This window comes from Oncorhynchus mykiss, chromosome 2 (assembly GCF_057628025.1).
Source record: "Oncorhynchus mykiss isolate SJ-2025 chromosome 2, ASM5762802v1, whole genome shotgun sequence".
In the NCBI taxonomy this organism is placed as follows: domain Eukaryota; kingdom Metazoa; phylum Chordata; class Actinopteri; order Salmoniformes; family Salmonidae; genus Oncorhynchus; species Oncorhynchus mykiss.
The window spans coordinates 82,712,465-82,736,760 of record NC_143023.1 but is presented as its reverse complement, the minus strand read 5'-3'; the positions used below and the strand labels follow the sequence as shown (position 1 = coordinate 82,736,760).

The 24,296-nt window shown below is 40.8% G+C and overlaps 1 protein-coding gene and 1 long non-coding RNA gene across 3 annotated transcripts in view; one reads left to right on the top strand and one right to left on the bottom strand.

The window, feature by feature from the left end:
- The window catches only part of slc17a8 (solute carrier family 17 member 8), a 36,029-nt gene extending 12,187 nt beyond the window's left edge, over nt 1-23,842 (top strand). The window contains exons 3-12 of one of the 2 annotated variants that reach the window (XM_021574127.3): nt 1,321-1,439; nt 2,611-2,725; nt 2,972-3,059; nt 5,315-5,401; nt 12,297-12,439; nt 14,020-14,169; nt 17,773-17,905; nt 18,242-18,352; nt 18,780-18,907; nt 19,193-23,626. In XM_021574127.3, coding sequence (XP_021429802.1) covers nt 1,321-1,439; nt 2,611-2,725; nt 2,972-3,059; nt 5,315-5,401; nt 12,297-12,439; nt 14,020-14,169; nt 17,773-17,905; nt 18,242-18,352; nt 18,780-18,907; nt 19,193-19,534 — 1,416 coding nt within the window. In that variant the 3' untranslated portion in view covers nt 19,535-23,626. Of the gene's footprint in view, nt 1-1,320; nt 1,440-2,610; nt 2,726-2,971; nt 3,060-5,314; nt 5,402-12,029; nt 12,203-12,296; nt 12,440-14,019; nt 14,170-17,772; nt 17,906-18,241; nt 18,353-18,779; nt 18,908-19,192 lie in introns of those variants that run through there. The other variant, XM_090209489.1, reaches the window with a different exon arrangement.
- LOC110497777 (uncharacterized) lies at nt 308-21,296 on the bottom strand. The gene is made up of 3 exons (XR_002469701.3): nt 21,174-21,296; nt 17,737-17,847; nt 308-1,480 (listed from the first exon to the last, which is right to left on the bottom strand). It is a non-coding gene; the product is annotated as an uncharacterized LOC110497777 (long non-coding RNA).
- Nucleotides 23,843-24,296: the final 454 nt, after the last annotated feature.

Below are 24,296 nucleotides of genomic sequence, written 5' to 3'. Positions count from 1 at the left end.
AATAACCTTAAGGCTTGAATGCAGCAACATATGACACCACTGCCTTTAAATGTAATTGGCATTTCACCAAACTCCGATATTCCACTCATACATGGCTGTCTTGTAAAAATATTGAAACATACTTAAATATTTTGTCACTGAAAGGTCTGGACACAAGACAGATTGGTAGGCGGGCATCAAAAATTTTGGGGAAATACAAACTCATAAGCAAGGAACAGTTTGTTGAGCGAAATAAAAAGCTTCTTCCTCATGAATGCAGTGAAAAACCGCAGCTCCGAGTATCAAACAGTAAATAAATGCAACAATATACAGTACTGCATATCTTTTTTATTGTCACATACACCAGATAGAAGCAATGAAATGTTTTGTTTCACAGGGCCATCCATAGTAGTACAGCACCCCTGGAGCAAATTAGGGTGAAGTGTCTTGCTCAAGAGCACAACAACAACTTTTGCACCTCGTCGGCTCGGGTATTCAAACCAGCAACCTTTAGGTTTCTGGCCCAATTCTCTAACTGCTTGGCTATCTGCAGCCTCATAATGAAACAGATAGGAAACACACTAGTTGAATCAATGTTGTTTCCACGTCATTTCAATGAAATTACGTTGAACCAATGTGGAATAGACGTTGAAATGACATCTGTGCTCAGTGGGTAGCTGTCTACAATGTTGCAAAAAAACGGCAATGGAATGAAGTAATGTAACGATAGCGATTATTGTAAGATTATATTGAATATAGATTTAAGAAATATGTTGTTTAACTTGAGAAAACATTTTCAATACAAAAACAATGCGTTCGATCAATTGGTGGGAATTTGGAGAGTGCACCAGTGGAGAGACGAGCTTAGTGTGGCTTCGCCACAGAATGATATCAGTGCCAGCAGTGCCAGTGAATGAATTTTGCAAACATACCTTTTTTATATCACTCCATAGTAGTGAATGGGCATCTGAAATTGGCTTCTTAGACGACAATAGTCAATAATCAATGATTAATCTTGCATCACCGGTTAGCCAGTCGTCAATGTAGGTCAGAATACCAAATTAGATTGCATATCAAAATCTTTGAGTTTAATCCTCTCAATTAACTCATCCATTCCTGAAACAGGGGAACATGATAGGAGATGAACAAAGCCTTGAATGTTGTTTTATGTTTTATTATAGTAGCATTGTAATTCAACAGCTGATATTTGGATGGAAAAGTTCAAGCGTTGTTCTGAGGGACAGCAGAATCACCCAAACAGTCCTCTGGCTCTATTTTCAATCTCTAACAACACAATAGCACCCGACACACACACACTCACACGCATACTCTGTTCCCCAGCCAGCTCAATTCAACTGGGACCCAGAGACTGTGGGACTGATCCATGGCTCCTTCTTCTGGGGTTACATCGTCACACAGATCCCTGGAGGCTTCATCTCCAACAAGCTGGCCGCCAACAGGTTAGGCCTTCCCACTGCTAATGATCTCCTTCCTTGAGACTCTGAAATTAAAGGGAAATGTAAGGTATTTTGCTAGAACTGGTTTGTGGGTGGACTACAGAGGGTTAAATAGGTGACTCGGGTGGGTTTGGAATGGATACTTGTGCTGAGGGCAGGAACAGACAGATTGGGTGTCTGTCAGTCAATGTGTGTGGTGAGGTTTAGAACAGAAAGATAGGGTATTTGGAATTGTTAGTCAGTGTGTGGAGTCAGAGCTATAAGAGAAACGTTTTAGGAGCCTAAGTGAAAAAGGCATGTAGTGTTTGTGTGGGTGGTAAGGGTTAAACTGGTGTGTGTGCACATGTGTGTGTGTGCACATGTGTGTGTGTTAGGTAAGGGTTAAAGCAGCCAGGGGTAAAGCCGTCTGGTGTGCGTGTGTGTGGTGAGCGGGCAGATCTGATGGGGCCGATAGCAGTCCTGTAATAAAAGTTTCACAGGAAAAGAGGACACGCCATTGACAGAGTTAATAATGAAAGATCCTGCCTCTGATTTCTCCCTGAGACGCCAGCCACTGGAATATTACAAGTGTCACTTACACCCGGTTTTGGAAAAGGGAGGGGTGGAGCGAGGAAAGAGGGGAGCAATGGTAATGAAGCATAATCGTATGGGATCTCTGTCTGTCCTTCAAAGGCAGATATATTATATCTGTCATATTGTGATGTTGGATTGGTCATTTTAAGCTGGCACCTGCCAGAAGGGCAGGTTAGGGGAGAACTAGTCTTGTAGTGCCAGAGATCACATCGTATTCTCCTAGAACGGCTAGAGTCGAGGATAGGGAAGACCTGGGAGGGACTGACTAATTCAGGAACATTGATGATTAGTGTTGAGTTAATGGCGGTAGTCTTTGGTGCTCACATTTGTTCAACTGTGACTGTTTATAACATTTAAGTCTACAGCAGTACAAACCATGACAGTATGTGATGGGTTGTTGTTGACTTGGTTGTTGTATATCGTAATTGGTTAATGTTCCATCAAGCTTTTATAATGCTCCAAGCAGCTGTTATGTTACATTCTCAGTATTTGTAGCTCATATGTAATGTGGTATGCATTATTGAAAGAACGTGCAATGCTACCCTTTTTTACGCCATTGTTGTCTACAACCTAGTCACAATATAATGTCATGTTTCCACAGAGTGTTTGGGGCGGCCATTTTTCTCACGTCCATACTGAATATGTTCATCCCTTCAGCAGCCAGAAGGCACTACGGCTGTGTCATGTTAGTCCGCATCCTGCAAGGCTTGGTGGAGGTGAGTCGTCTTCAGTGTTGCCAGATTTCATTGACACTTTCAGGTCGAATCTAAGCCAAAATCTCACCAAATCTACTAAATGTAGCCCAATTGAAGGTGTCAACAGTCGTCGTCATAATGACTGATCATTTGACCAAGCTCATATACAGTACATATCTAGACAGTACAGAGACGCATGTTTATCTGTATCTCTTTACTCGTGTTGATTTTTCAGAATAATGATGCCATATAATGTTTCTTGTACAGGGTGTTACCTACCCTGCATGCCATGGGATGTGGGCCAAATGGGCCCCTCCCCTGGAGAGAAGTCGACTGGCCACCACCTCATTCTGTGGTAAGTGATATGAAAATTGAAAAGCTTAATAAAGGTGCAATGTTTGGGTCAAATAAAGTTAATTGAATTTCTTTCCATTCAACTGTTTTTCTTCCAATCCAGTTGAGCTTTATGAAATTGTGCTGATGATTTTCCACAATAGCAAAACTTTCATGTGAAAAGATGTGGTAGAAGACAGGAAAACAAAAATGTAATTCATTCAGTAAATCAAATGGATATTCAAAAATACCCTGCCTGCCTTTCTGTTGAACCCATAACCACAGTCAGCCCTATTAGTTTAAAGGCCTAATGCATCCATTTTATATCTCAATATCAAATCATTTCTGAGTAACAAGTATTTAGCTGGTGATGGTTTTCAATTAAAATGATAAAAAAATAAAAATGTAAATAGATTTTTAGTAAAGAGCAATTCAAGCAAGAATTTTGCTCAGACTGTCTCGGAGTGGTCTGAGTGGGGAGGGAAAACTGAAAACTAGCTGTTAATGGCAGAGGTTTGGAACTCTCTTATTGGTCTATTAACAAAATAGCCGTCTGGTGATGTCCACAGGCAGGTCAAAACCTCCATCCCACCAAAACCAGCTTAAATTTCAGGCAGTCTTTTCCAGTAGGGGAAAGTACATAAGTAAAAATACTTTAAAGTACTACTTGAGTCGTTTTTGGGGGGTATCTGTACTTTCCTATTTATATTTTGGATAATTCTTACTTCACTACATCCCTAAAGAAAATAATGTACTTTTTACTCCATTAGTTTTCCCTGACACCCAAAAGTACTAGTTACATTTGAATGCCAAATTTGTCGGGGTGTGGACTCTACAAGGGGTGGTGGACCATTCCTGATACACGCGGGAAACTGTTGAGCGTGAAAAACTCAGCAGCGTTGCAGTTCTTGATACAAACCAGTGTGCCTGGCACCTACTACCATACCCCATTCAAAGGCACTTAAATATTTTGCCTTGCCCATTCACCCTCTGAATGGCACACATACATAATCCATGTCTTAATTGTTTCAATACTTAAAAATCCTTATTTAATCTGTCTCCTCCCCTTCATCTACACCACTGAATTGGTTTCCATTTGTTCAATGCCATTCCAATTTCTCCGTTCCAGCCATTATTATGAGCCATCCTTCCTTCTGCAGCCTCCACTGATCTACACTGATATACTGTAAGTGGATTTAACAAGTGACATCAATAAGGGATCATAGCTTTCACCTGGATTCACCTGGTCAGTGTAAGCCATGAAAAGAGCATGTTTTGTATACTCAGTGTATACAAAACACTGAAAACCTCGTTTTTGGCTGCACTGGGCCTTTAACTGAATCCATTGAATATCATTGTTCTCTGTCTAGAGATGTTTAGCATTGTGGTAAAATGGCTGAAAATAGGGACTGGGAAGGTTGTTTTGTTTTGCAGATGTCGGCTGTTGTTCCCCATGAAAATGCATTAAAACAGCCATCTTTCAGAATAAACTGGTGCCATGACAACCGGCGCTTCCAAACCCTCTTGACATCACCACTGAATGAAAGACTGCCCTCACGCGCTTCACCTGCTCACTCTGAAGGAGGTCCTCTCCCATTCAACCCAAATGAAGTGTCATATTGCCTACTGTCCAAAAGCACAATCATGCTCCCGAGTTTCTACAAATGGAGAGTGTTTATAAGGCCATCAGATAATAGAATATACATTAAAACATCCTCTCCAAGGACAGTTTCAATGAGTCCTAATTTGATGAGTCCAACATGGTTTCTGTTGCATCTTTACGCTTACCAAGATGACCTATGAGACATGGAATACTTTTCTACACTCTTAGAAAAAAAGGTGCTATTTATAATCAAAAAGGGTTATTCGGCTGTCCTCATAGAAGGACACTTTGAAGAACCCCTTTTGGTTCTAGGTAGAACCCTTTTGGATTCCATGTAGAACCCTTTCCACAGAGGGTTCTACATGGAACCCAAATGAGTTCTACTTGGAACCAAAAAGGGTTATCCTATGGGGACAGCCACAGAACCCTTTTGGGACCCTTTTTTCTAAGAGATGTTTTTCTAGTCCTGTGTTGAAGAAGAGTTGCTGAGAGGCTGCAGACTGATAATAATCTAATAGTCAAAGTGTTTTCACCTACCTCCGGATAATTGTGATACAATGGCATCACTATTTAATAATTGTATTGGGGTTTCCTTTAGATGGAGTCCCATTACACACCAGACAGAACAGCACTACAACAGTGGCATAGTCATATTTCCCTTTCCTTGTTTCCAGGTTCCTATGCAGGTGCTGTGATTGCCATGCCTTTAGCAGGAGTCCTGGTTCAGTTTGTTGGATGGCCCTCGGTCTTCTATATCTATGGTAAGATCCAAAAACTCAATATAAAGGCAAATTGTTAAATTGAATAGCTGTGATTTACAATTATTTCATACAGGTATGCAGAACAAGAATTTCATATTGAGTTTTGGTAGGAACAATCATTGAAATGCATTCACCTAAATTCAGATACTCCAGATGGCTGACATTACCAAAGATAGTAATCTTTGTAAGACAGGGAGATGTCTATGATCCAACTAGCGATAGGGGGAAAACTGTCAAATTACTTATAGTACACGACTTCAGAACAGCATTCACAAGACCAGGCCTAACTATGATAAAGTGGGTGGGTGATTCCCATTTGAGCAGCAATCCATGTATTACACTAGGTGTCACTTGTGTGACATGCAACGCATTATACCATCAGTTTTACACCAGTTTCAGGTTGTTCTCTGTTTTGCTTCATCAGTTTTGTCCATTTGATCTAAACTGTTATTTGATTAAGATATATGCACAATCTCATAAGACTCTTTGTGCCTGCTGCATTTCAATATCACTTCTGTAGCTCTGTTGTGATCTAATCACATGATTAATTGACTGAAATGAATGTTTTCCTGTCTGGGATTGCTACCTAATTAATCTTTCATTTTGTTTGAATAATAAAAAATCATTGAGGTCTAGAATAGGTCAAGGCCCAGTTCTAATTAGTTTGCCATATTTTTTTATTTCACCTTTATTTAACCAGGTAGGCTAGTTGAGAACAAGTTCTCATTTGCAACTGCGACCTGGCCAAGATTAAGCGTAGCAATTCGACACATACAACAACACAGAGTTACACGTGGAATAAACAAAACATACGATCAATAATAGAGTAGATAAAAGAAAACAAAAAGTCTATATACAGTGAGTGCAAATGAGGTAAGATATGGGAGTTAAGGCAATAAATAGGCCATGGTGGCGAAGTAATTACAATATAGCATTAAAAACACTGGAATGGTAGATGTGCAGAAGATGAAAGTGCAAGTAGAGATACTGGGGTGCAAAGGAGCCAGATAAATACAGTGCCTTGCGAAAGTATTCGGCCCCCTTGAACTTTGCGACCTTTTACCACATTTCAGGCTTCAAACATAAAGATATAAAACTGTATTTTTTTGTGAAGAATCAACAACAAGTGGGACACAATCATGAAGTGGAACGACATTTATTGGATATTTCAAACTTTTTTAACAAATCAAAAACTGAAACATTGGGCGTGCAAAATTATTCAGCCCCTTTACTTTCAGTGCAGCAAACTCTCTCCAGAAGTTCAGTGAGGATCTCTGAATGATCCAATGTTGACCTAAATGACTAATGATGATAAATACAATCCACCTGTGTGTAATCAAGTCTCCGTATAAATGCACCTGCACTGTGATAGTCTCAGAGGTCCGTTAAAAGCGCAGAGAGCATCATGAAGAACAAGGAACACACCAGGCAGGTCCGAGATACTGTTGTGAAGAAGTTTAAAGCCGGATTTGGATACAAAAAGATTTCCCAAGCTTTAAACATCCCAAGGAGCACTGTGCAAGCGATAATATTGAAATGGAAGGAGTATCAGACCACTGCAAATCTACCAAGACCTGGCCATCCCTCTAAACTTTCAGCTCATACAAGGAGAAGACTGATCAGAGATGCAGCCAAGAGGCCCATGATCACTCTGGATGAACTGCAGAGATCTACAGCTGAGGTGGGAGACTATGTCCATAGGACAACAATCAGTTGTATATTGCACAAATCTGGCCTTTATGGAAGAGTGGCAAGAAGAAAGCCATTTCTTAAAGATTTCCATAAAAAGTGTTGTTTAAAGTTTGCCACAAGCCACCTGGGAGACACACCAAACATGTGGAAGAAGGTGCTCTGGTCAGATGAAACCAAAATGGAACTTTTTGGCAACAATGCAAAACGTTATGTTTGGCGTAAAAGCAACACAGCTGAACACACCATCCCCACTGTCAAACATGGTGGTGGCAGCATCATGGTTTGGGCCTGCTTTTCTTCAGCAGGGACAGGGAAGATGGTTAAAATTGATGGGAAGATGGATGGAGCCAAATACAGGACCATTCTGGAAGAAAACCTGATGGAGTCTGCAAAAGACCTGAGACTGGGACGGAGATTTGTCTTCCAACAAGACAATGATCCAAAACATAAAGCAAAATCTACAATGGAATGGTTCAAAAATAAACATATCCAGGTGTTAGAATGGCCAAGTCAAAGTCCAGACCTGAATCCAATCGAGAATCTGTGGAAAGAACTGAAAACTGCTGTTCACAAATGCTCTCCATCCAACCTCACTGAGCTCGAGCTGTTTTGCAAGGAGGAATGGGAAAAAAATTCAGTCTCTCGATGTGCAAAACTGATAGCGACATACCCCAAGCGACTTACAGCTGTAATCGCAGCAAAAGGTGGCACTACAAAGTATTAACTTAAGGGGGCTGAATAATTTTGCACGCCCAATTTTTCAGTTTATGATTTGTTAAAAAAGTTTGAAATATCCAATAAATGTCGTTCCACTTCATGATTGTGTCCCACTTGTTGTTGATTCTTCACAAAAAAATACAGTTTTATATCTTTATGTTTGAAGCCTGAAATGTGGCAAAAGGTCGCAAAGTTCAAGGGTGCCGAATGCTTTCGCAAGGCACTGTAAATAAATGCAGTATGGGGATGAGGTAGATAGATGGGCTGTTTACAGACGGGCTATGTACAGGTGCAGTGATCTGTGAGCTGCTCTGACAGCTGGTGCTTAAAGCTAGTGAGGGAGATATGTGTCTCCAGTTTGGCGATGAGTATGAAGCGAGGGCCAACCAACGAGAGCAGGTCGCAATGGTGGGTAGTATATGGGGCTGTGGTGACAAAACAGATGGCACTGTGATAGACTGCATCCAATTTGTTGAGTAGAGTGTTGGAGGCTATTTTATAGATGACATCGCCGAAGTCGAGGATCGGTTAGATGGTCAGTTTTATGAGAGTATGTTTGGCAGCATGAGTGAAGGATGCTTTGTTGCGATATAGGAAGCCGGTTCTAGATTTAATTTTGTATTGGAGATGCTTAACGTGAGTCTGGAAGGAGAGTTCACAGTCTAACCAGACACCTAGGTATTTGTAGTTGTCCACGTATTCTAAGTCAGAGCCGTCCAGAGTAGTGATGCTGGAAGGGTGATCGATTGAATAGCATGCATTTAGTTTTACTTGCATTTAAGATTAGTTAGAGGCCACGGAAGGAGAGTTGTATGGCATTGAAGCTCATCTGGAGGTTAGTTAACACAGTGTCCAGAGGGGCCAGAAGTATACAGAATGGTGTCGTCTGCGTAGAGGTGGATCAGAGAATCACCAGTAGTTGGTAAACCAGGCGAGGCAATCATTTGAGAAACCAAGGCTGTTTAGTCTGCCGATAAGAATGTGGTGATTGACAGAGTCGAAAGCCTTGGCCAGGTCAATGAATACGGCTGCACAGTAATGTCTCTTATCGATGGCGGTTATGATATCGTTTAGGACCTTGAGCGTGGCTGAGGTGCACCCACGACCAGCTCTGAATCCAGATTGCATAGCGGAAAAGGTACGGTGGGATTCGAAATGGTCGGTAATCTGTTTGTTAACTTGGCTTTCGAAGACCTTAGAAAGACAGGGTAGGATAGATATAGGTCTGTAGCAGTTTGGGTCTAGAGTGTCACCCCCTTTGAAGAGGGGGATGACCGTGGCAGCTTTACAATCTTTGGGAATCTCAGAAGATACGAAAGAGAGGTTGAACAGGTTAGTAATAGGGGTTGCAAAAATTTTGGCAGATAATTTTTAGAAAGAGAGGGTCCAGATTGTCTAGCCCGGCTGATTTGTAGGGGTCCAGATTTTTCAGCTCTTTCAGAACATCAGCTATCGGGATTTAGGTGAAGGAAAATGGTGGGGGCTTGGGCAGGTTGCTGTGGAGGGTGCCGGGCAGTTGACCGGGGTAGGGGTAGCCAGGTGGAAAGCATGGCCAGCCATAGAGAAAAGCTTATTGAAATTCTCAATTATATTGGATTTATCGGTGGTAACAGTGTTTCCTAGCCTCAGAGCAGTGGGCAGCTGGGAGGAGGTGCTCTTATTCTCCATGGACTTTACAGTGTCCCACAGCTTTTTTGAGTTTGTACTACAGGATGCAAATTTCTGTTTGAAAAAGCTAGCCTTAGCTTTCCTAACTGCCTGTGTATATTTATTCCTAACTTCCCTGAAAAGTTGCATATCACGGGGGCTATTCGATGCTAATGTAGAACGCCACAGGATGTTTTTGTGCTGGTCAAGGGCAGACAGGTCTGGAGTGAACCAAAGACTATATCTATTCCTAGTTCTACATTTTTTGAATGGGGAATGCTTATTTAAGATGGTGAAGAAGGCACTTTTAAAGAATAACAAGGCATCCTCTACTGACGGGATGAGGTCAATGTCATTCCAGGATACCCCGGCCAGGTCGATTAGAAAGGCCTGCTCGCAGAAGTGTAGAGAGCGTTAGAGAGCGTTTGACAGTGATGACGGGTGGTCGTTTGATCGCAGACCCATTTTGGATGCAAGCAATGAGGCAGTGATCGCTGAGATCTTGATTGAAAACAGCAGAGGTGTATTTGGAGGGCGAGTTAGTTAGGATGATATCTATGAGGGTGCCCATGTTTACGGATTTGGTGTATCACTTACATAGAGATGGATAGAGGGCGCACTTGTCACGAAGCCTGTTTAGCATGGGCAACGCCACTGAAGGCTTTCATCATTTTAAAGTTGTCAACTGTGTGGGACTTCCTATGGGTTAAAGGGATAATCCACCCCAAACAACTAATTCCTATGATTAACAGTGTTAAATAACACTAATGTGTGAAAAAAATATTCTGTGAACAAATGTTTCAATGTGTCGTTATAACAAGCTTGTGAAATATGTGAAAATTGTTTTTGGAAATCTGTTGCAGCTGGGTAGCTAGCTAGGTATAAAACAAAGCTACACACAATAATACCAAAGTCATTATCAGCATGTGAAGTAGCTAGCGACCTGTAAAATCAGCACAAAAAAATGCTAAATCAATTTAGGAGTCTATCTCACTGAGTCCAACTTGCAGTTCGTCTCTGACCAGAGCGAGAGCAGAGTACGTTTCTTTCCCGCAGAGATACTTTGAAGGAGATGGGAAACTACATTAGAATCGTATTAGCCCATTGTGTACATTGCCCATGCGTCGCCAATGAGCCGCGCAATGCATTCTGAGCGATTCTGGGACAAGGAAAGCTCTCCTTCAAGGAGTGAATGGGAATCAATTGGGTGCTAGCTCAAAAACTGAACATTAGCATGTATTTCGTGAACAAGAAGTACAGCATTGCAAATATTTTCCATGAATTGAGATAATTAACTTGTTCTCTGTAATATCATACAGCTTTGGAATCGTGACATTACGTACCTTCGAGGAAAATAGGCAGGTTTCTTGACTCATACCCTAACTTTGAGAAGGGATTGTGTGACGATTAGTAACAGCCGCGTGACGCAGCATGACAACATGAATGTGATGGGTCAACAGTCAGTACGGTGGGACGTTTCTCCATTCATTGTCCAATGGGATTCCCCTCTCCTTTCTGTAATATCTCTGTTTCCACACAGACATAGAGTGCAAAGTGACATATGGTACAGTACTTGAAAGGGGAGTTGAATAATTTGGTACACTGTTTAAATTGAGCACATCTATGCAATATAACGGATGGATGTGTTATACACAAGTATGCCTATACCATATATTCGCCAATTTGGCGATATGGAGTGCAGGTAACTGTTTTAAAAGTGTTATGAAATGTATTATCCCTCATCTCCAGTGATGAGAATGATGTAGCTATGACGTGTACCTACACAATTTCCAGATTTTTACAGATAGACCACTTAGAAGTTAAATCATGGGGAATTTTTATATTTTACCCACTGATAGAACATAGGCTTTCACCAAATTTACAGGACTTTCAGGATTTCTATTTCTGGTGGGGTGGATAAGGAGGGATCATATAATTCCATTCATGTCAGCAGGAGAGATGAGCCAATGAATGAGGTGTTCCCTCTTTCCATCTCCATGATCTTTTACAAATCCTGGACACAGATTAAGCCTAATCCTAGAATAAAAACATTTTCCATTCAAATTCTCCATTGATCTTGCTTTTTAGTCCAGGACTATGCTTTTTAGGAAAGCGCCCATAAATGCTTCACATTTACAATCTGAAAAATAATCTGTAAATCTGTTGAAAACAGACTGTAGCTCCCTCCAGTAAACACGAGCACAACCGTTCCTTGATTTTAACTGCCGGCTTTATTCTGTAGTTTTAGTCACAATTATCACCTTCCGTGAGAACTATAAAGTAAATAAAAATAGAGTTAAGCACACTCTTACAACCTTGTTTTACGAGTGATTTATTAGCTTGGTTTAACTCTGAAGTGCTTACCAACATAAACAGTTTAGCACTATAACAGTATCAAATTAAACACATGAATAAAGGACAAATACCTAATTGGCTGCTTATTACAGAAGTGAGGAAATCAAAAGTTTCATACTTACTATTCCTGGTATGAATTCACGCTTCATCCTTAATTATTATTAACGTTACCATCCAAACATACACACTTCAACCTTTACGAACTACACCCGAAGACATGAAAATGTAGCTAACAAAGCACGGGATTGCCTTCACTCCAAAGGTGTGTTGCTACGATAATGATCCCCGTTACAACAGTTATTAGCCACGTATTTCCGCTTGTCTTTTCATTTCCCCCGCATAGCGAACACGTAAACAATTCAAACAAAAAACAACGACATAGACTTACAGGTTAATTGTCAGTTACACAGACTATTTTTTGTTAGATCCATATCACGATATGAGAATTGATGATAACCTGTATTTTTTATTTGTATGCATTCAGGTGTATTTGGGATTATATGGTACATCTTCTGGCTCCTGCTTGCCTATGGGAGCCCAGCCGCCCACCCCACTATAAGCGATGAGGAGAGGATCTACATAGAGACCACCATTGGCGTGGGTGTCAAAATATTGAGCTCCACTGAGGTATGCCTCTGCTCGATCTGGCTGCGGTCAGATGCATTAGTATAGAGTATCATACACCGAAAAATATATATAAATACCACATGTAAAGTGTTGTGCCCATGTTTCATGAGCTGAAATAAAAGATCCGCGAAATTTTCCAAATGCAAAAAAGCTAATTTATCTCAAATTCCGGCACATATTTGTTTACAGTATTGTTATTGAGCATTTCTAATTTGCCAAGATAATCCATCCACCTGACAGGTGTGGCATACCTAGAAGCTGATTAAACAACATGATCAATACACAGGTGCACCTTGTGCTGTGGACAATAAAAAGCCACTCTGAAATGTGCAGTTTGTCACACAACACAATGTCACAGATGTCTCAAGTTTTGAGGAAGCATGCAATTGGCATGCTGACTGCAGGAATGTCCACCAGAGCTGTTGCCAGATAATTGAATTTACATTTTTCTATTTTTCTCTAAAACGACGTTGGAAGCGTCGTTTTAGAGATAAATAGAAAAATGTAAATTAATTTTAGCAGTACATCCAACCGGCCTCATAACCGCAGATCACATGTATGATGTGATGTGTACGAGTGGTTTGCTGATGGCAATGTTGTGAACAGAGTGCCCCATGGTGGCAGTGGGGTTATGGTATGGGCAGACATAAGCTATGGACAACAGACATGATTGCATTTTAGCAATGGCAATTTGAATGCACAGAGATACGAGATCCCGTGATGAGATCCTTAGGCCCATTGTTGTGACATTCATCTGCCGCCATCACCTCATCTTTCAGCATGATAATGCAATGCCCCATGTTGCAAGGATCTGTACACAATTCCTGGAAGCTGAAAATGTCCCAGTTCCTCCAATGGCCTGCATATTCACCAGACATTTCACCCATTGATCATGTTTGGGATGCTCTAGATTGAGGTGTACATCAGCGTGTTCCAGTTTCCGCCAATATCCAGCAACTTCGCACAGCCATTGAAGAGTAGTGGGACAATATTCCACAGGCCACAATCAACAGCCTAAACAATTCTATGAGAAGGAGATGTGTTGCGCTGCATGAGGCAAATGGTGGTCACACCAGGTACTGACTGGTTTTCTGACCTACGCTCCTAGTTTTTTTTTTAAGGTATCTGTGACCAACAGACAATGTACAAATCTGTATTCCCAGTCATGTGAAATCCATAGATTAGATCCTAATTAATTAATTTAAATTGATTGATATCCTTATATGAATTGTAACTCAGTAACGTCTTTGAAATTGTTGCATGTTGATATTTTTGTTCAGTATAGATATAAGATTTATGATATTTCAAATATTCTGTTCTTGTAAGTACAGTACATAGATAAGTTTTATAACACCCATATAAGATATTATCAAGCTTGACAAACCAAAACATAAATGGAGACATAAGCAGGTTTAACAACAGTAATGCACAGTCTACCCATTTGAGTGCAGTTGACCCTTGAAATTGGTGACAAATGAAAACATAACCCTATACATAACCCAGGTTGACCCCTGAAATTGACCCATGAAATTGAGTCATGAGTCAGTGAGATCAGGTCCCTCTTCTCTGGCCCACCACAGAAATTCAAGACTCCATGGCGCCGTTTCTTCACCTCCATGCCTGTCTATGCCATCATCGTGGCTAACTTCTGCCGTAGCTGGACCTTCTATCTGCTCCTCATCAGCCAGCCAGCCTACTTTGAGGAGGTGTTTGGCTTCTCCATCGGCAAGGTTGGTTTCACAGTCACTCTGTGTGGTAAAGATCTAAGTCTCTATGCAATTTGTTATCCGTGAAAAATGAGACCACAATCAGGGGCGAATTGGACATAATGGCAATTCTGACCAGCAGTCCATGTGCCTGTTTTTTTGTTGCGTTATTGTTGCGTCTCTGTTAAAACCTGTTGCGTGTAGGGGGCAGTATTTTGATTTTTGGATGAAAAACGTACCCAAATTTAACTGCCTATTTCTCAGGCCCAGAATCTAGAATATGCATATAATTGTCAGATTATGATAGAAAACACTCTAACGTTTCCAAAACTGTCAAAATATTGTCTGTGAGTAAAACAGAACTGATATTGCAGGCGAAAACCTGAGGAAAATTCTACCAGGAAGTGGCCTCTATTTTGAAAGCTCCATGTTCCATTGAATGCCTTCCCTCAACTTAAAGGGATATCAACCAGATTCCTTTTACTATGGCTTCCCCATGTTGTGAACAGTCTTTAGACATAGTTTTATTTTGAAAAATGAGCAAGAAAGATCACATCGCGTCAGTGTATAGCTGGGTGTCCCCAGAGTTTTGCTTGCGCAACAGCTTGGAGCAGCCATTGTCTTTATCTCCTATTAAAGAAGCTAAAGTCCCGGTTGATATATTATCGATTATATATTGAAAAAACAACCTGAGGATTGATTATAAAAAAACGTTTGACTTGTTTCTGTGAACATTACGGATACTATTTGGAATTTTTGTCTGCGATGTCGTGATCGCTCTAGCCTGTGGATTTCTGAACATACCGCGCCAAACAAATGGAGGTATTTTGGATATAAAATAATCTTTATGGAACAAAAGGAACATTTATTGTGTAACTGGGAGTCTCGTGAGTGCAAACATCTGAAGATCATCAAAGGTAAGCGATTTAATTTATTGCTTTTCTGACTTTCGTGACCAATCTACTTGGCTGCTAGCTGTTTGTAATATTTTGTCTACTGAGAGAGATGTTCTTACATAAAAGCTTGGTATGCTTTCGCATATGCTTTCGTTAAACGCTTCATCAGCAAAGAGACCTGCTCCGACTCTGTCATTAGTTAGACAGCCAAGATCATGAATTGTAAAAAACGGTAAAGGTGCCTATAAACGTTGAAAGAGCTCAGCAAATTGGACAACACATTGTATACAGTACTTGTACAAGTGGAATCAATTATCATCAGACTCAAATGGATCATAATTTTCAACATCTAAATTATGTTTTACATGAAAGAAAGTACAGTCTGTTAGAGAAATGTTTGGCATGACACTGAACATAATATTAATAAAACAAATACATTTTTATTGGTCACATACACATGGTTAGCAGATGTTAATGCAAGTGTAGTGAAATGCTTGTGCTTCTAGTTCCGACCATGCAGTAATATCTAACAAGTAATCTAACAATTTCACAACAACTACCTTATACACAGAAATGTAAAGGAATGAATAAGAATATGTACATTTAAATATATGGATGAGCGATGGCTGAACGGCATAGGCAAGATGCAGTAGATGGTATAGAGTACAGTATATACTTATGAGATGAGTAATGTAAGGTATGTAAACATTATAAAGTGGCATTGTTTAAAGTGACTAGTGATTCATTTATTTCATCCACTTTCTAATTATTAAAGTGGCTAGAGATATGAGTCAATATGTTGGCAGCAGCCACTCAATGTTAGTGATGGCTGTTTAACAGTCTGATGGCCTTGAGATAGAGGCTGTTTTACAGTCTCTCGGTCCCAGCTTTGATGCAGCTGTACTGGCCTTGTCTTCTGGATGATAGTGGTGTGAACAGGCAGTGGCTTGAGTGGTTGTTGTCCTTGATGATTTTTTTGGCCTTCCTGTGACATCGGGTGTTGTAGGTGTCCTGGAGGGCAGGTAGTTTGCCCCCGGTGATGCGTTGTGCAGACCTCACTACCCTCTGGAGAGCCTTACGGTTGTGGGCAGAGCAGTTGCCGTACCAGGCGGTGATACAGCCCAACAGGATGCTCTCGATTGTGCATCTGTAAAAGTTTGTGAGTGTTTTTGGTGACAAGCCAAATTTCTTCAGCCTTCTTCACCACGCTGTCTGTGGATGGACCATTTCAGTTTTTCCGTGATGTGTACGCAGAGGAACTTAAAACTTTCCACCTTCTCCACTACTGTCCCGTCGATGTGGATAGGGGGGTGCTCCCTGTGCTGTTTCCTGAAGTCCACGATCATCTCCTTTGTTTTGTTGACGTTGAGTGTGAGGTTATTTTCCTGACCCCACACTCCGAGGGCCCTCACATCCTTCCTGTAGGCTGTCTCGTCATTGTTGTTAATCAAGCCTACCACTGTAGGGTTGTCTGCAAACTTGATGATTGAGTTGGAGGCGTGCATGAACAGTCATGGGTGAACAGGGAGTACAGAAGAGGGCTCAGAACGCACCCTTGTGGGGCCCCAATGTTGAGGATCAGCGGGGTGGAGATGTTGTTTCCTACACTCACCACCTGGGGGCGTCCCGTCAGAAAGTTCAGGACCCAGTTGCACAGGGCGGGGTCGAGACCCAGGGTCTCGAGCTTAATGACGAGTTTGGAGGGTACTATGGTGTTAAATGCTGAGCTGTAATCGATGAACAGCATTCTTACATAGGTATTCCTCTTGTCCAGATGGGATAGGGCAGTGTGCAGTGTGATTGTGATTGTATCGTCTGTGGACCGGTAAGCAAATTCGAGTGGGTCTAGGGTGTCAGGTAGGGTGGAGGTGATATGATCCTTGACTAGTCTCTCAAAGCACTTCATGATGACAGAAGTGAGTGCTACGGGGCGATAGTCGTTTAGCTCAGTTACCTTAGCTTTCTTGGGAACAGGAACGATGGTGGCCCTCTTGAAGCATGTGGGAACAGCAGACTGGGATAGGGATTGATTGATATGTCCATAAACACACCAGCCAGCTGGTCTGTGCATGCTCTGAGGACGCGGTTAGGGATGCCGTCTGGGCCGGCAGCCTTGCGAGGGTTAATGCGTTTAAATGTTTTACTCACGTTGGCTGCGGTGAAGGAGAGTCTGCACGTTTTGGTAGCAGGCTGTGTCAGTGGCACTGTATTGTCGTCAAAGCGAGCAAAGAACTTGTTTCGTTTGTCTGGGAGCAAGACATCGGTGTCCGCGACGGGGCTGGTTTTCTTTTTGTTATCCGTGATGTCTGTAGACCCTGCCACATACGTCTCGTGTCTGAGCCGTTGAATTGCGACTCTACTTTGTCTCTTTACCGACGCTTAGCTTGTTTGACTGCCTTGCGGAGGGAATAGCTCCACTGTTTGTATTCGGTCATGTTTCCGGTCACCTTGCCATGATTAAAAGCAGTGGTTCGGGGTTTCAGTTTTGCGCGAATGCTGCCATCAATCCACGGTTTCTGGTTGGGGAAGGTTTTAATAATCACCGTGAGTACAACATCACCGATGCACTTGCTAATAAACTCGCTCACCGAATCAGCGTGTACATCAATGTTGTTGTCCGATGTTGTAGTTTTTTTGAGTTAGCATTACACAGCCAATAAAATAATCAACTCATCCTCTAGCATGATGCTCTTACCATTATTTCTGGGTGTTGTCTTGTTCCTCCTCACAGGTGGGGCTCCTGTCTGCTGTGCCTCACATGGTGATGACCATCGTAGTGCCCATCGGTGGCCAGCTAGCCGACTTCCTACGCAGTCGTAAAATCATGTCAACTACAAACGTCCGGAAAATCATGAACTGCGGAGGTATAGTACCTAGGACAGAATGACTTAATTTCCCTTACATTGTACTTAGGTAGGGCATAAAACTAGCACTGATACAATGTGACTCCATACTTTTTTATAACAATTATAGTATTTCCTTCTCCTAATGTTGACATTTTGAAAACATTTGTGGAATATTATCTCTGACTTCAGCTGAAAACAAAATTGAGACTTCCTTGGAATGTTACCTAACGCTGTAGGAATGTTCACTGTTTGCTGGATATGGTACTGTATCAGGTCTGATAAAGCTAGTAAAGCATTGCATCCCAATCAGGATTTGGTAAGGTGGCCTTTGACTTTGCCCTGTGACCCCTGCAGGTTTTGGAATGGAGGCGACTCTGCTGCTGGTGGTGGGGTTCAGTCACACACGTGGGGTTGCCATATCCTTCCTGGTGCTAGCTGTGGGTTTCAGTGGCTTTGCCATCTCAGGTATAAAGCTTCAGTTCAGCACCATTTAAATGTATTTATAATGTATGAATGCCGTATTCAGTCAAATCAAGTTCCAAACATCGTTATTTGTGTGTTTCTGTTGTAAAGTCCTGAGCCCATGAATAAATGTTGAGTGTGGGGTTTTATCCTTCTCTTACTCTTACTTGCCCCATACAGGAGTAAGACAGATATTTAGGGTTTTCCTCCTGACTTGATGCATTACATTACTGTTTGGCTAAATTGTTATTTATTAATTCAAATTGACATTTTTAAAACCAAATGTATAAGAGACAGCATCTTCGTGTGTGGTATTCAATATCTAATAATAAATAATACATGGGATTCATGTAGTGCTTTTCCCAAATATGCTTCTACAGTGGGGTAGACTATTTATTCTGATATATTGTACTTGTTATGGCATCCTCAGGGTTCAATGTAAACCACCTGGACATTGCTCCTCGCTATGCCAGTATCCTAATGGGCATCTCCAATGGTGTTGGCACACTGTCTGGAATGGTGTGCCCCCTTATTGTTGGAGCACTGACTAAACACAAGGTATTGTAACATTCAACATTACAGATACATTCTAACAGCTGTCAATGAGATGAGCACAATTTGCAAGGATAAGCATCCATATTAGGAAGTCCCTCAGTTGTCAGACAAAACTCCCCCTAAGGGACTTCCTAATATGGATATCGTATGTAAGTAACATGACTGGTGCACTAGACTATGACATACTTATTTTACAATATTGTCACTCATATTAAATGTTACATCAAAAAGTTACAGTATGTGTGTGACAGTTTGGTCACTGACTCATGTCTGTCCCCTTCCCCGTAGACCCGTCTGGAGTGGCAGAACGTGTTTGTGATAGCCGCCATGGTGCACTACACAGGGGTCATCTTCTATGCTATCTTCGCCTCAGGCGACAAGCAGGAATGGGCAGAACAAGAGAGCACCAGCGAAGATAAGGTCGGTATTATCGACGAGGATGAGCTGGCCGAAGAGACAGAGCTCAACAGCGAGATTGCCATGGTACCCAAGAAAAGCTATGGAACCACAGAGAACTCATCGGGTCGCAAACAGGGCTGGAAGAAGAACAGAGGAGTCACCATGCAGGAGGATAAGGATGATGGGAACTCGCACCACGGGAATGGGAACTACCAGGAGCAGTTTCAGTGATGCGCCCTAATAATCAGGGGCATTGGCTGTATAGATTCTCCAAATTTTTCCTGGAGTGTGCACTTGCACACTTTCTCGCATAGAAAACCTGAGGAAACCAGAGGAGGCTTAATGGGAGGAGCTATAGGAGGATGGGCTCATTGTAATGGCTGGAATGCAATGAATGGTACGAAGTCAAACATGTGGTTTCCATATATTTTATGTGATTGATACCTTTCCATTTATTCCATTCCAACTCCTACAATGAACCCGTCCTCCTATAGCTCCACCCACATGTCTCCTCTGGTGGAAACTCCCTCCAGTCAATGCTTACACCAATCGTATGCTTTTATATCCATGACATGGAGTGTGCAAATGCCCACTTCTGGAAAAGGTTATAGAACCAGGACACAAAAGTATCTCTATTGACCCCCTATTCACTGTGCACTACTACTACAGGGAATAGGGTGGCACAGTCACTTGAGCAGCACTGCAGGACTTCCCCTTCACGTCAACGTCCAGTGAAGGAAGAAGAGTAAAATTCACACAGCCCGGCAGAACTATCAGTGATCATTCTTCTGAGAAGTTACAAAAGAAGTTACAGCATCTATCATTTACCACAAACTGACCTTTTGTTGTTGTTTGGTCATTTGTGATGACCACCTCTATTCGGTCTTATGTGGCAAAATTTGAAATTGTGTTTTTTACATAGGATAAAAGTAGAGCGTCAGAGCTACAAAATGGCACATCATACACTGCCGTTGAGGAACAATGGGAAAGTAATTCTGCTTTGAAAGTCGAACAACTTCTAACCCCACTTTTGAGAAAATGGCACTTTGTCTACACCTATTCAGCATTGTTTACACCCTCTTAAGCCTCACCCATCTCTTTAATGATTCACATGTGAGGCCATGTGCTAAACAGAGTGAGTAAGGTAGTGTAGTAAACAACCAAAGATTTCAAGACTAAAAGTGGTAAAAGTAGTAGCCTACAATAAGGAAAAACACCAGGTAAAAATACACTTTATCTAGTCCTTGGCCTATATCCTAATCTGACTTTGGTACAGGTCATTCTGTTCTTCACATTACTGTCCATTGTAAACACACACTATATCAAATCTAAGTTTATTTGTCACATGCACAGGATACAGAAGATGTAAATGGTTACTTGCGTATTTGCATAGTAGCAATATCAAAAATAGAAATCACTTTTGTCTAGACATGTACACATGTTCATGAAATCCAATAGATGGCTGTAATCACTCCCAGTCACACCAGGCTAACTTGATGGTTCATGTAATCATCTGGCAAATTGGAGTATTTTGTTTAGACATGTGAACCATAAACTAAACCCATAGTACTAGTAATACAAACGGATTGTCATAGCTACCTACCATGCATGAAATGCTGTAGTATGAATCTGCAGGTAGCCAAAGCTAACCAACTTGGTTAAATGTTAGCTAACTAGCTAACATTAGGCTATAACTAGCAATGCAAATGGTTTCTGAAATATGAATAATATTACTACACAGATCATACTGTAATGTTAGCTAGAGAGCCAGCGAGCTAACATTCGCTAGTTAGCTAACAGTAGGCTTTAACTTGCAATGAAAACAGCTTTGACAAAATTAGAAACCTATAATATGTAGCTAGACTCTTACCTGTATACATGGATGAACGCTTCACGGCAGACTGGAACCCTTTTAACTAAGTAAGACGTACTGTGTCGTTTCTGTTTTGTTTGTACAGCTTGTTTGACCTGCTGTGTCAAGTCACTCCGGTTTACACTGACTGTGTACAGAAAGTAGTCCATCACAACTTTTTCCCACTGATCTTTGTCAATACGACAAGCTGCATTCTGGGCAGCAATGCTGCTGAGAGCAGTAGCAAAATTTGTGCAGTTCTCCATGACTAATGTTATATATTTCAAAAAAGCTGTGGTAGCAAGGACTATCTACACATACTGAGCAGCTCATGTTAGCTAAAGACAGAAACGTGCTACATGGCAGACCAATCTGAACTCATCTCTTGGCATGTACAGCCCGTCCATTATCTCAGCCAATCATGGCTAGCGGGAAGGTTCCTGTCTTTTTCCATGGCTAAACCGACTAGGCTCGTAATTGAACATTTTTATTCGTATTTACAGATGGCATACAAGTTTGTAATTAAGGAAATTTCATGTGAAATTTCACATGTTCCAGAAAGCATTTCTGTCCAAAAAACCTGATGTAATAATTACGTTACAATGCCTCTCCTGTGAAGTAGTGACGTGTGACTTGCGCCTAGCTTCCTGAAACGGGTCACATTTTGTCCATTTGACGGTTTTACCTCATACCAAGAAATATTTTCATTATTATGTGGTCCCTGATGATGAGGTCACATTTTCAGTTACAAAGTATTGAGCCGGAGGCTGAGTAAGTGTTGTCGTATCAGAGACAAATTAGACACATTTGTCTGGTAGGAACTCATTACAATATTTGATGTAAAAAATATATATATTCAGCTACTTGAATGTATTCAACTTGGGTATAATATATAATCTCATATTTCCCATTTGTAAAGTCGTAAAAAACGACATAATTGTGTGCAAGTTTTGAAGTCAGAACAATTATCAGACCAATAAGATTTTAGCTAGCTAGATGAGCTAACTAACATTGATAATAATAAAGTAAGCTAGCTTACTCACATTTTCAACAATAATGTTAAACTAGCTACATTATCCACATTGTCAAAGTTTAACATTGTGAAAAATGGCTTTGATTTATCATGGGAAAGGCCAGTGATGAAATGTCACAACTCATAAACTTGCGAATCAAAATGATCCCCACTTTCCCAATTATCCCCACTTTCCCACTTTGACTTGGAGGATCGTTCAAGTGGTTATTTCCAACTCGGAACCTTGTAATTCCACATTTCCGACAGCACTCGAAGGCAGCATCAGACATGACAAATTAATATAACATTTTTATTTATCAAGCACTCATTTATACAGTATTGGTCTGTACATAAAAAACGATTGATCAAATGCAAGATCAATCAAACATACAAATATTCATAAATGGATACCACATCAGAATTTCTACGACACATGGTTTTGATACACTAACATGTTTTTAACTCAATTTATCGGAATCTAAAGAAACATAACACTTCTGTCATACCTCTCTCTCTCTTCCTTACAACTGCTGACCAACTTCCTTTGCACCGTAAGTGCAGATGAAACCTACTGTAGTGTGGCTTACCTTTAATTTAATGTAAATAGCTTTGTTTGGTGTCAGCTATGCAACTAAGGGGTATGGCATATCATGAGTGTGACTGGTTTGCTTTCCAATAAGAAGACCACAATGTTAAAATGATCTGCCTTTTTTGTTGCTTGTACCGATTTGCTACTGTTCAGTGATGACACTCTACCACAGCATTCAGCCTGCTGTCCATGCCTTAGCAGGCCCTAGTCCCACTGTTCCCCTTTAATGCACTATTTTCAGCATTTCTATATGTAATGTTGGTGCTGTAAGCTCTCAGTAAGACAAATGTACTGTGGAAGGTAAAACTGCACATATTCTCCAATTCAATATCTCATGGAGTGGGTTGATGTCACATATCATCATGCAATCATCTACTGTTTATCTATTTGATATTCATGTTTATTCCCAAAATTGTTTTAACATTTTCTGAATGTAAATAAGAGGTAGATTGACTACTCCTCAAACTACTGCAATCTATTGATGCAATTACATTTTAGTCAACATTATATGGGATAAATATTATTGCTATTTTGGGGACTATAAAATCAGTGATACATGGGTTGTTTAGTTTTTTGGAACAGTATATAATTATTTATCCTATTGTTTGCGGAATAGTTTATTTAATATATGGACTTTACTATTTTCAGATTTGCCAGCTTTTAACCTAATATGATCTATTCGAGGTGTATTGTTTAAAAAAGTAACCACACTGAACAAGTCTTAACTATGGATCATTGAGTAATGTAAACCAAGTTGTTTTTCATTCCACCACTGATTGTTCATTTCAAAGTTATTTGTGGTAAATCCACCATCAAGTGCAATTCGTCAATTGTTTTATTTCAAAATAAATCGTACAGTTTGAAACACAATTTGTCCCATTGTAAATGGGGGCAAAGCTGCTTTCAGGATTGTGTGAACTTAATTATTTACACTCCAACTTGTACACCTCAATCTGACCTCACACACAAGGTCAAAGAAACTACAAGGCCTTACGGTAAATTCCATGTATGATTTGAAGGTAACATTCTTTGCCATGAGTAATTGAACGCATTAATAAAAACCACATTCACACTGGTTTCCTCCCATTGAAGTTGGACTGTCTTTATTCAAGACGTCCCACTATGACACAAAATGGCCACTCTACAATCTAAGCTGTGTTGGTGGCTCTAATTGTGGCTCAAAAAGCTCTCTGAATCAATGTGACAACTACACAGACTGTTTCCCATCTCCCAACCTTGTCTGTTCCTGAACACCAGTAAGCTGCTTCATTCTCACATTGATTGATAACTAGCAAATTAGTGGGACACTTTAGGTTTTACCTTTATTTTACTAGGCAAGTCAGTTAAGAACAACTTCTTATTTTCAATGACGGCCTAGGAACAGTGGGTTAACTGCCTGTTCAGGGGCAGAAAGACAGATTGTACCTTGTCAGCTTGAGGATTAGAACTTGCAACCTTCCGGTTATTAGTCCAACACTCTTAACCACTGTGTAGGCAAACACTGTTAATTATTGTAATTCCTGATTTAAAATGGGCTACT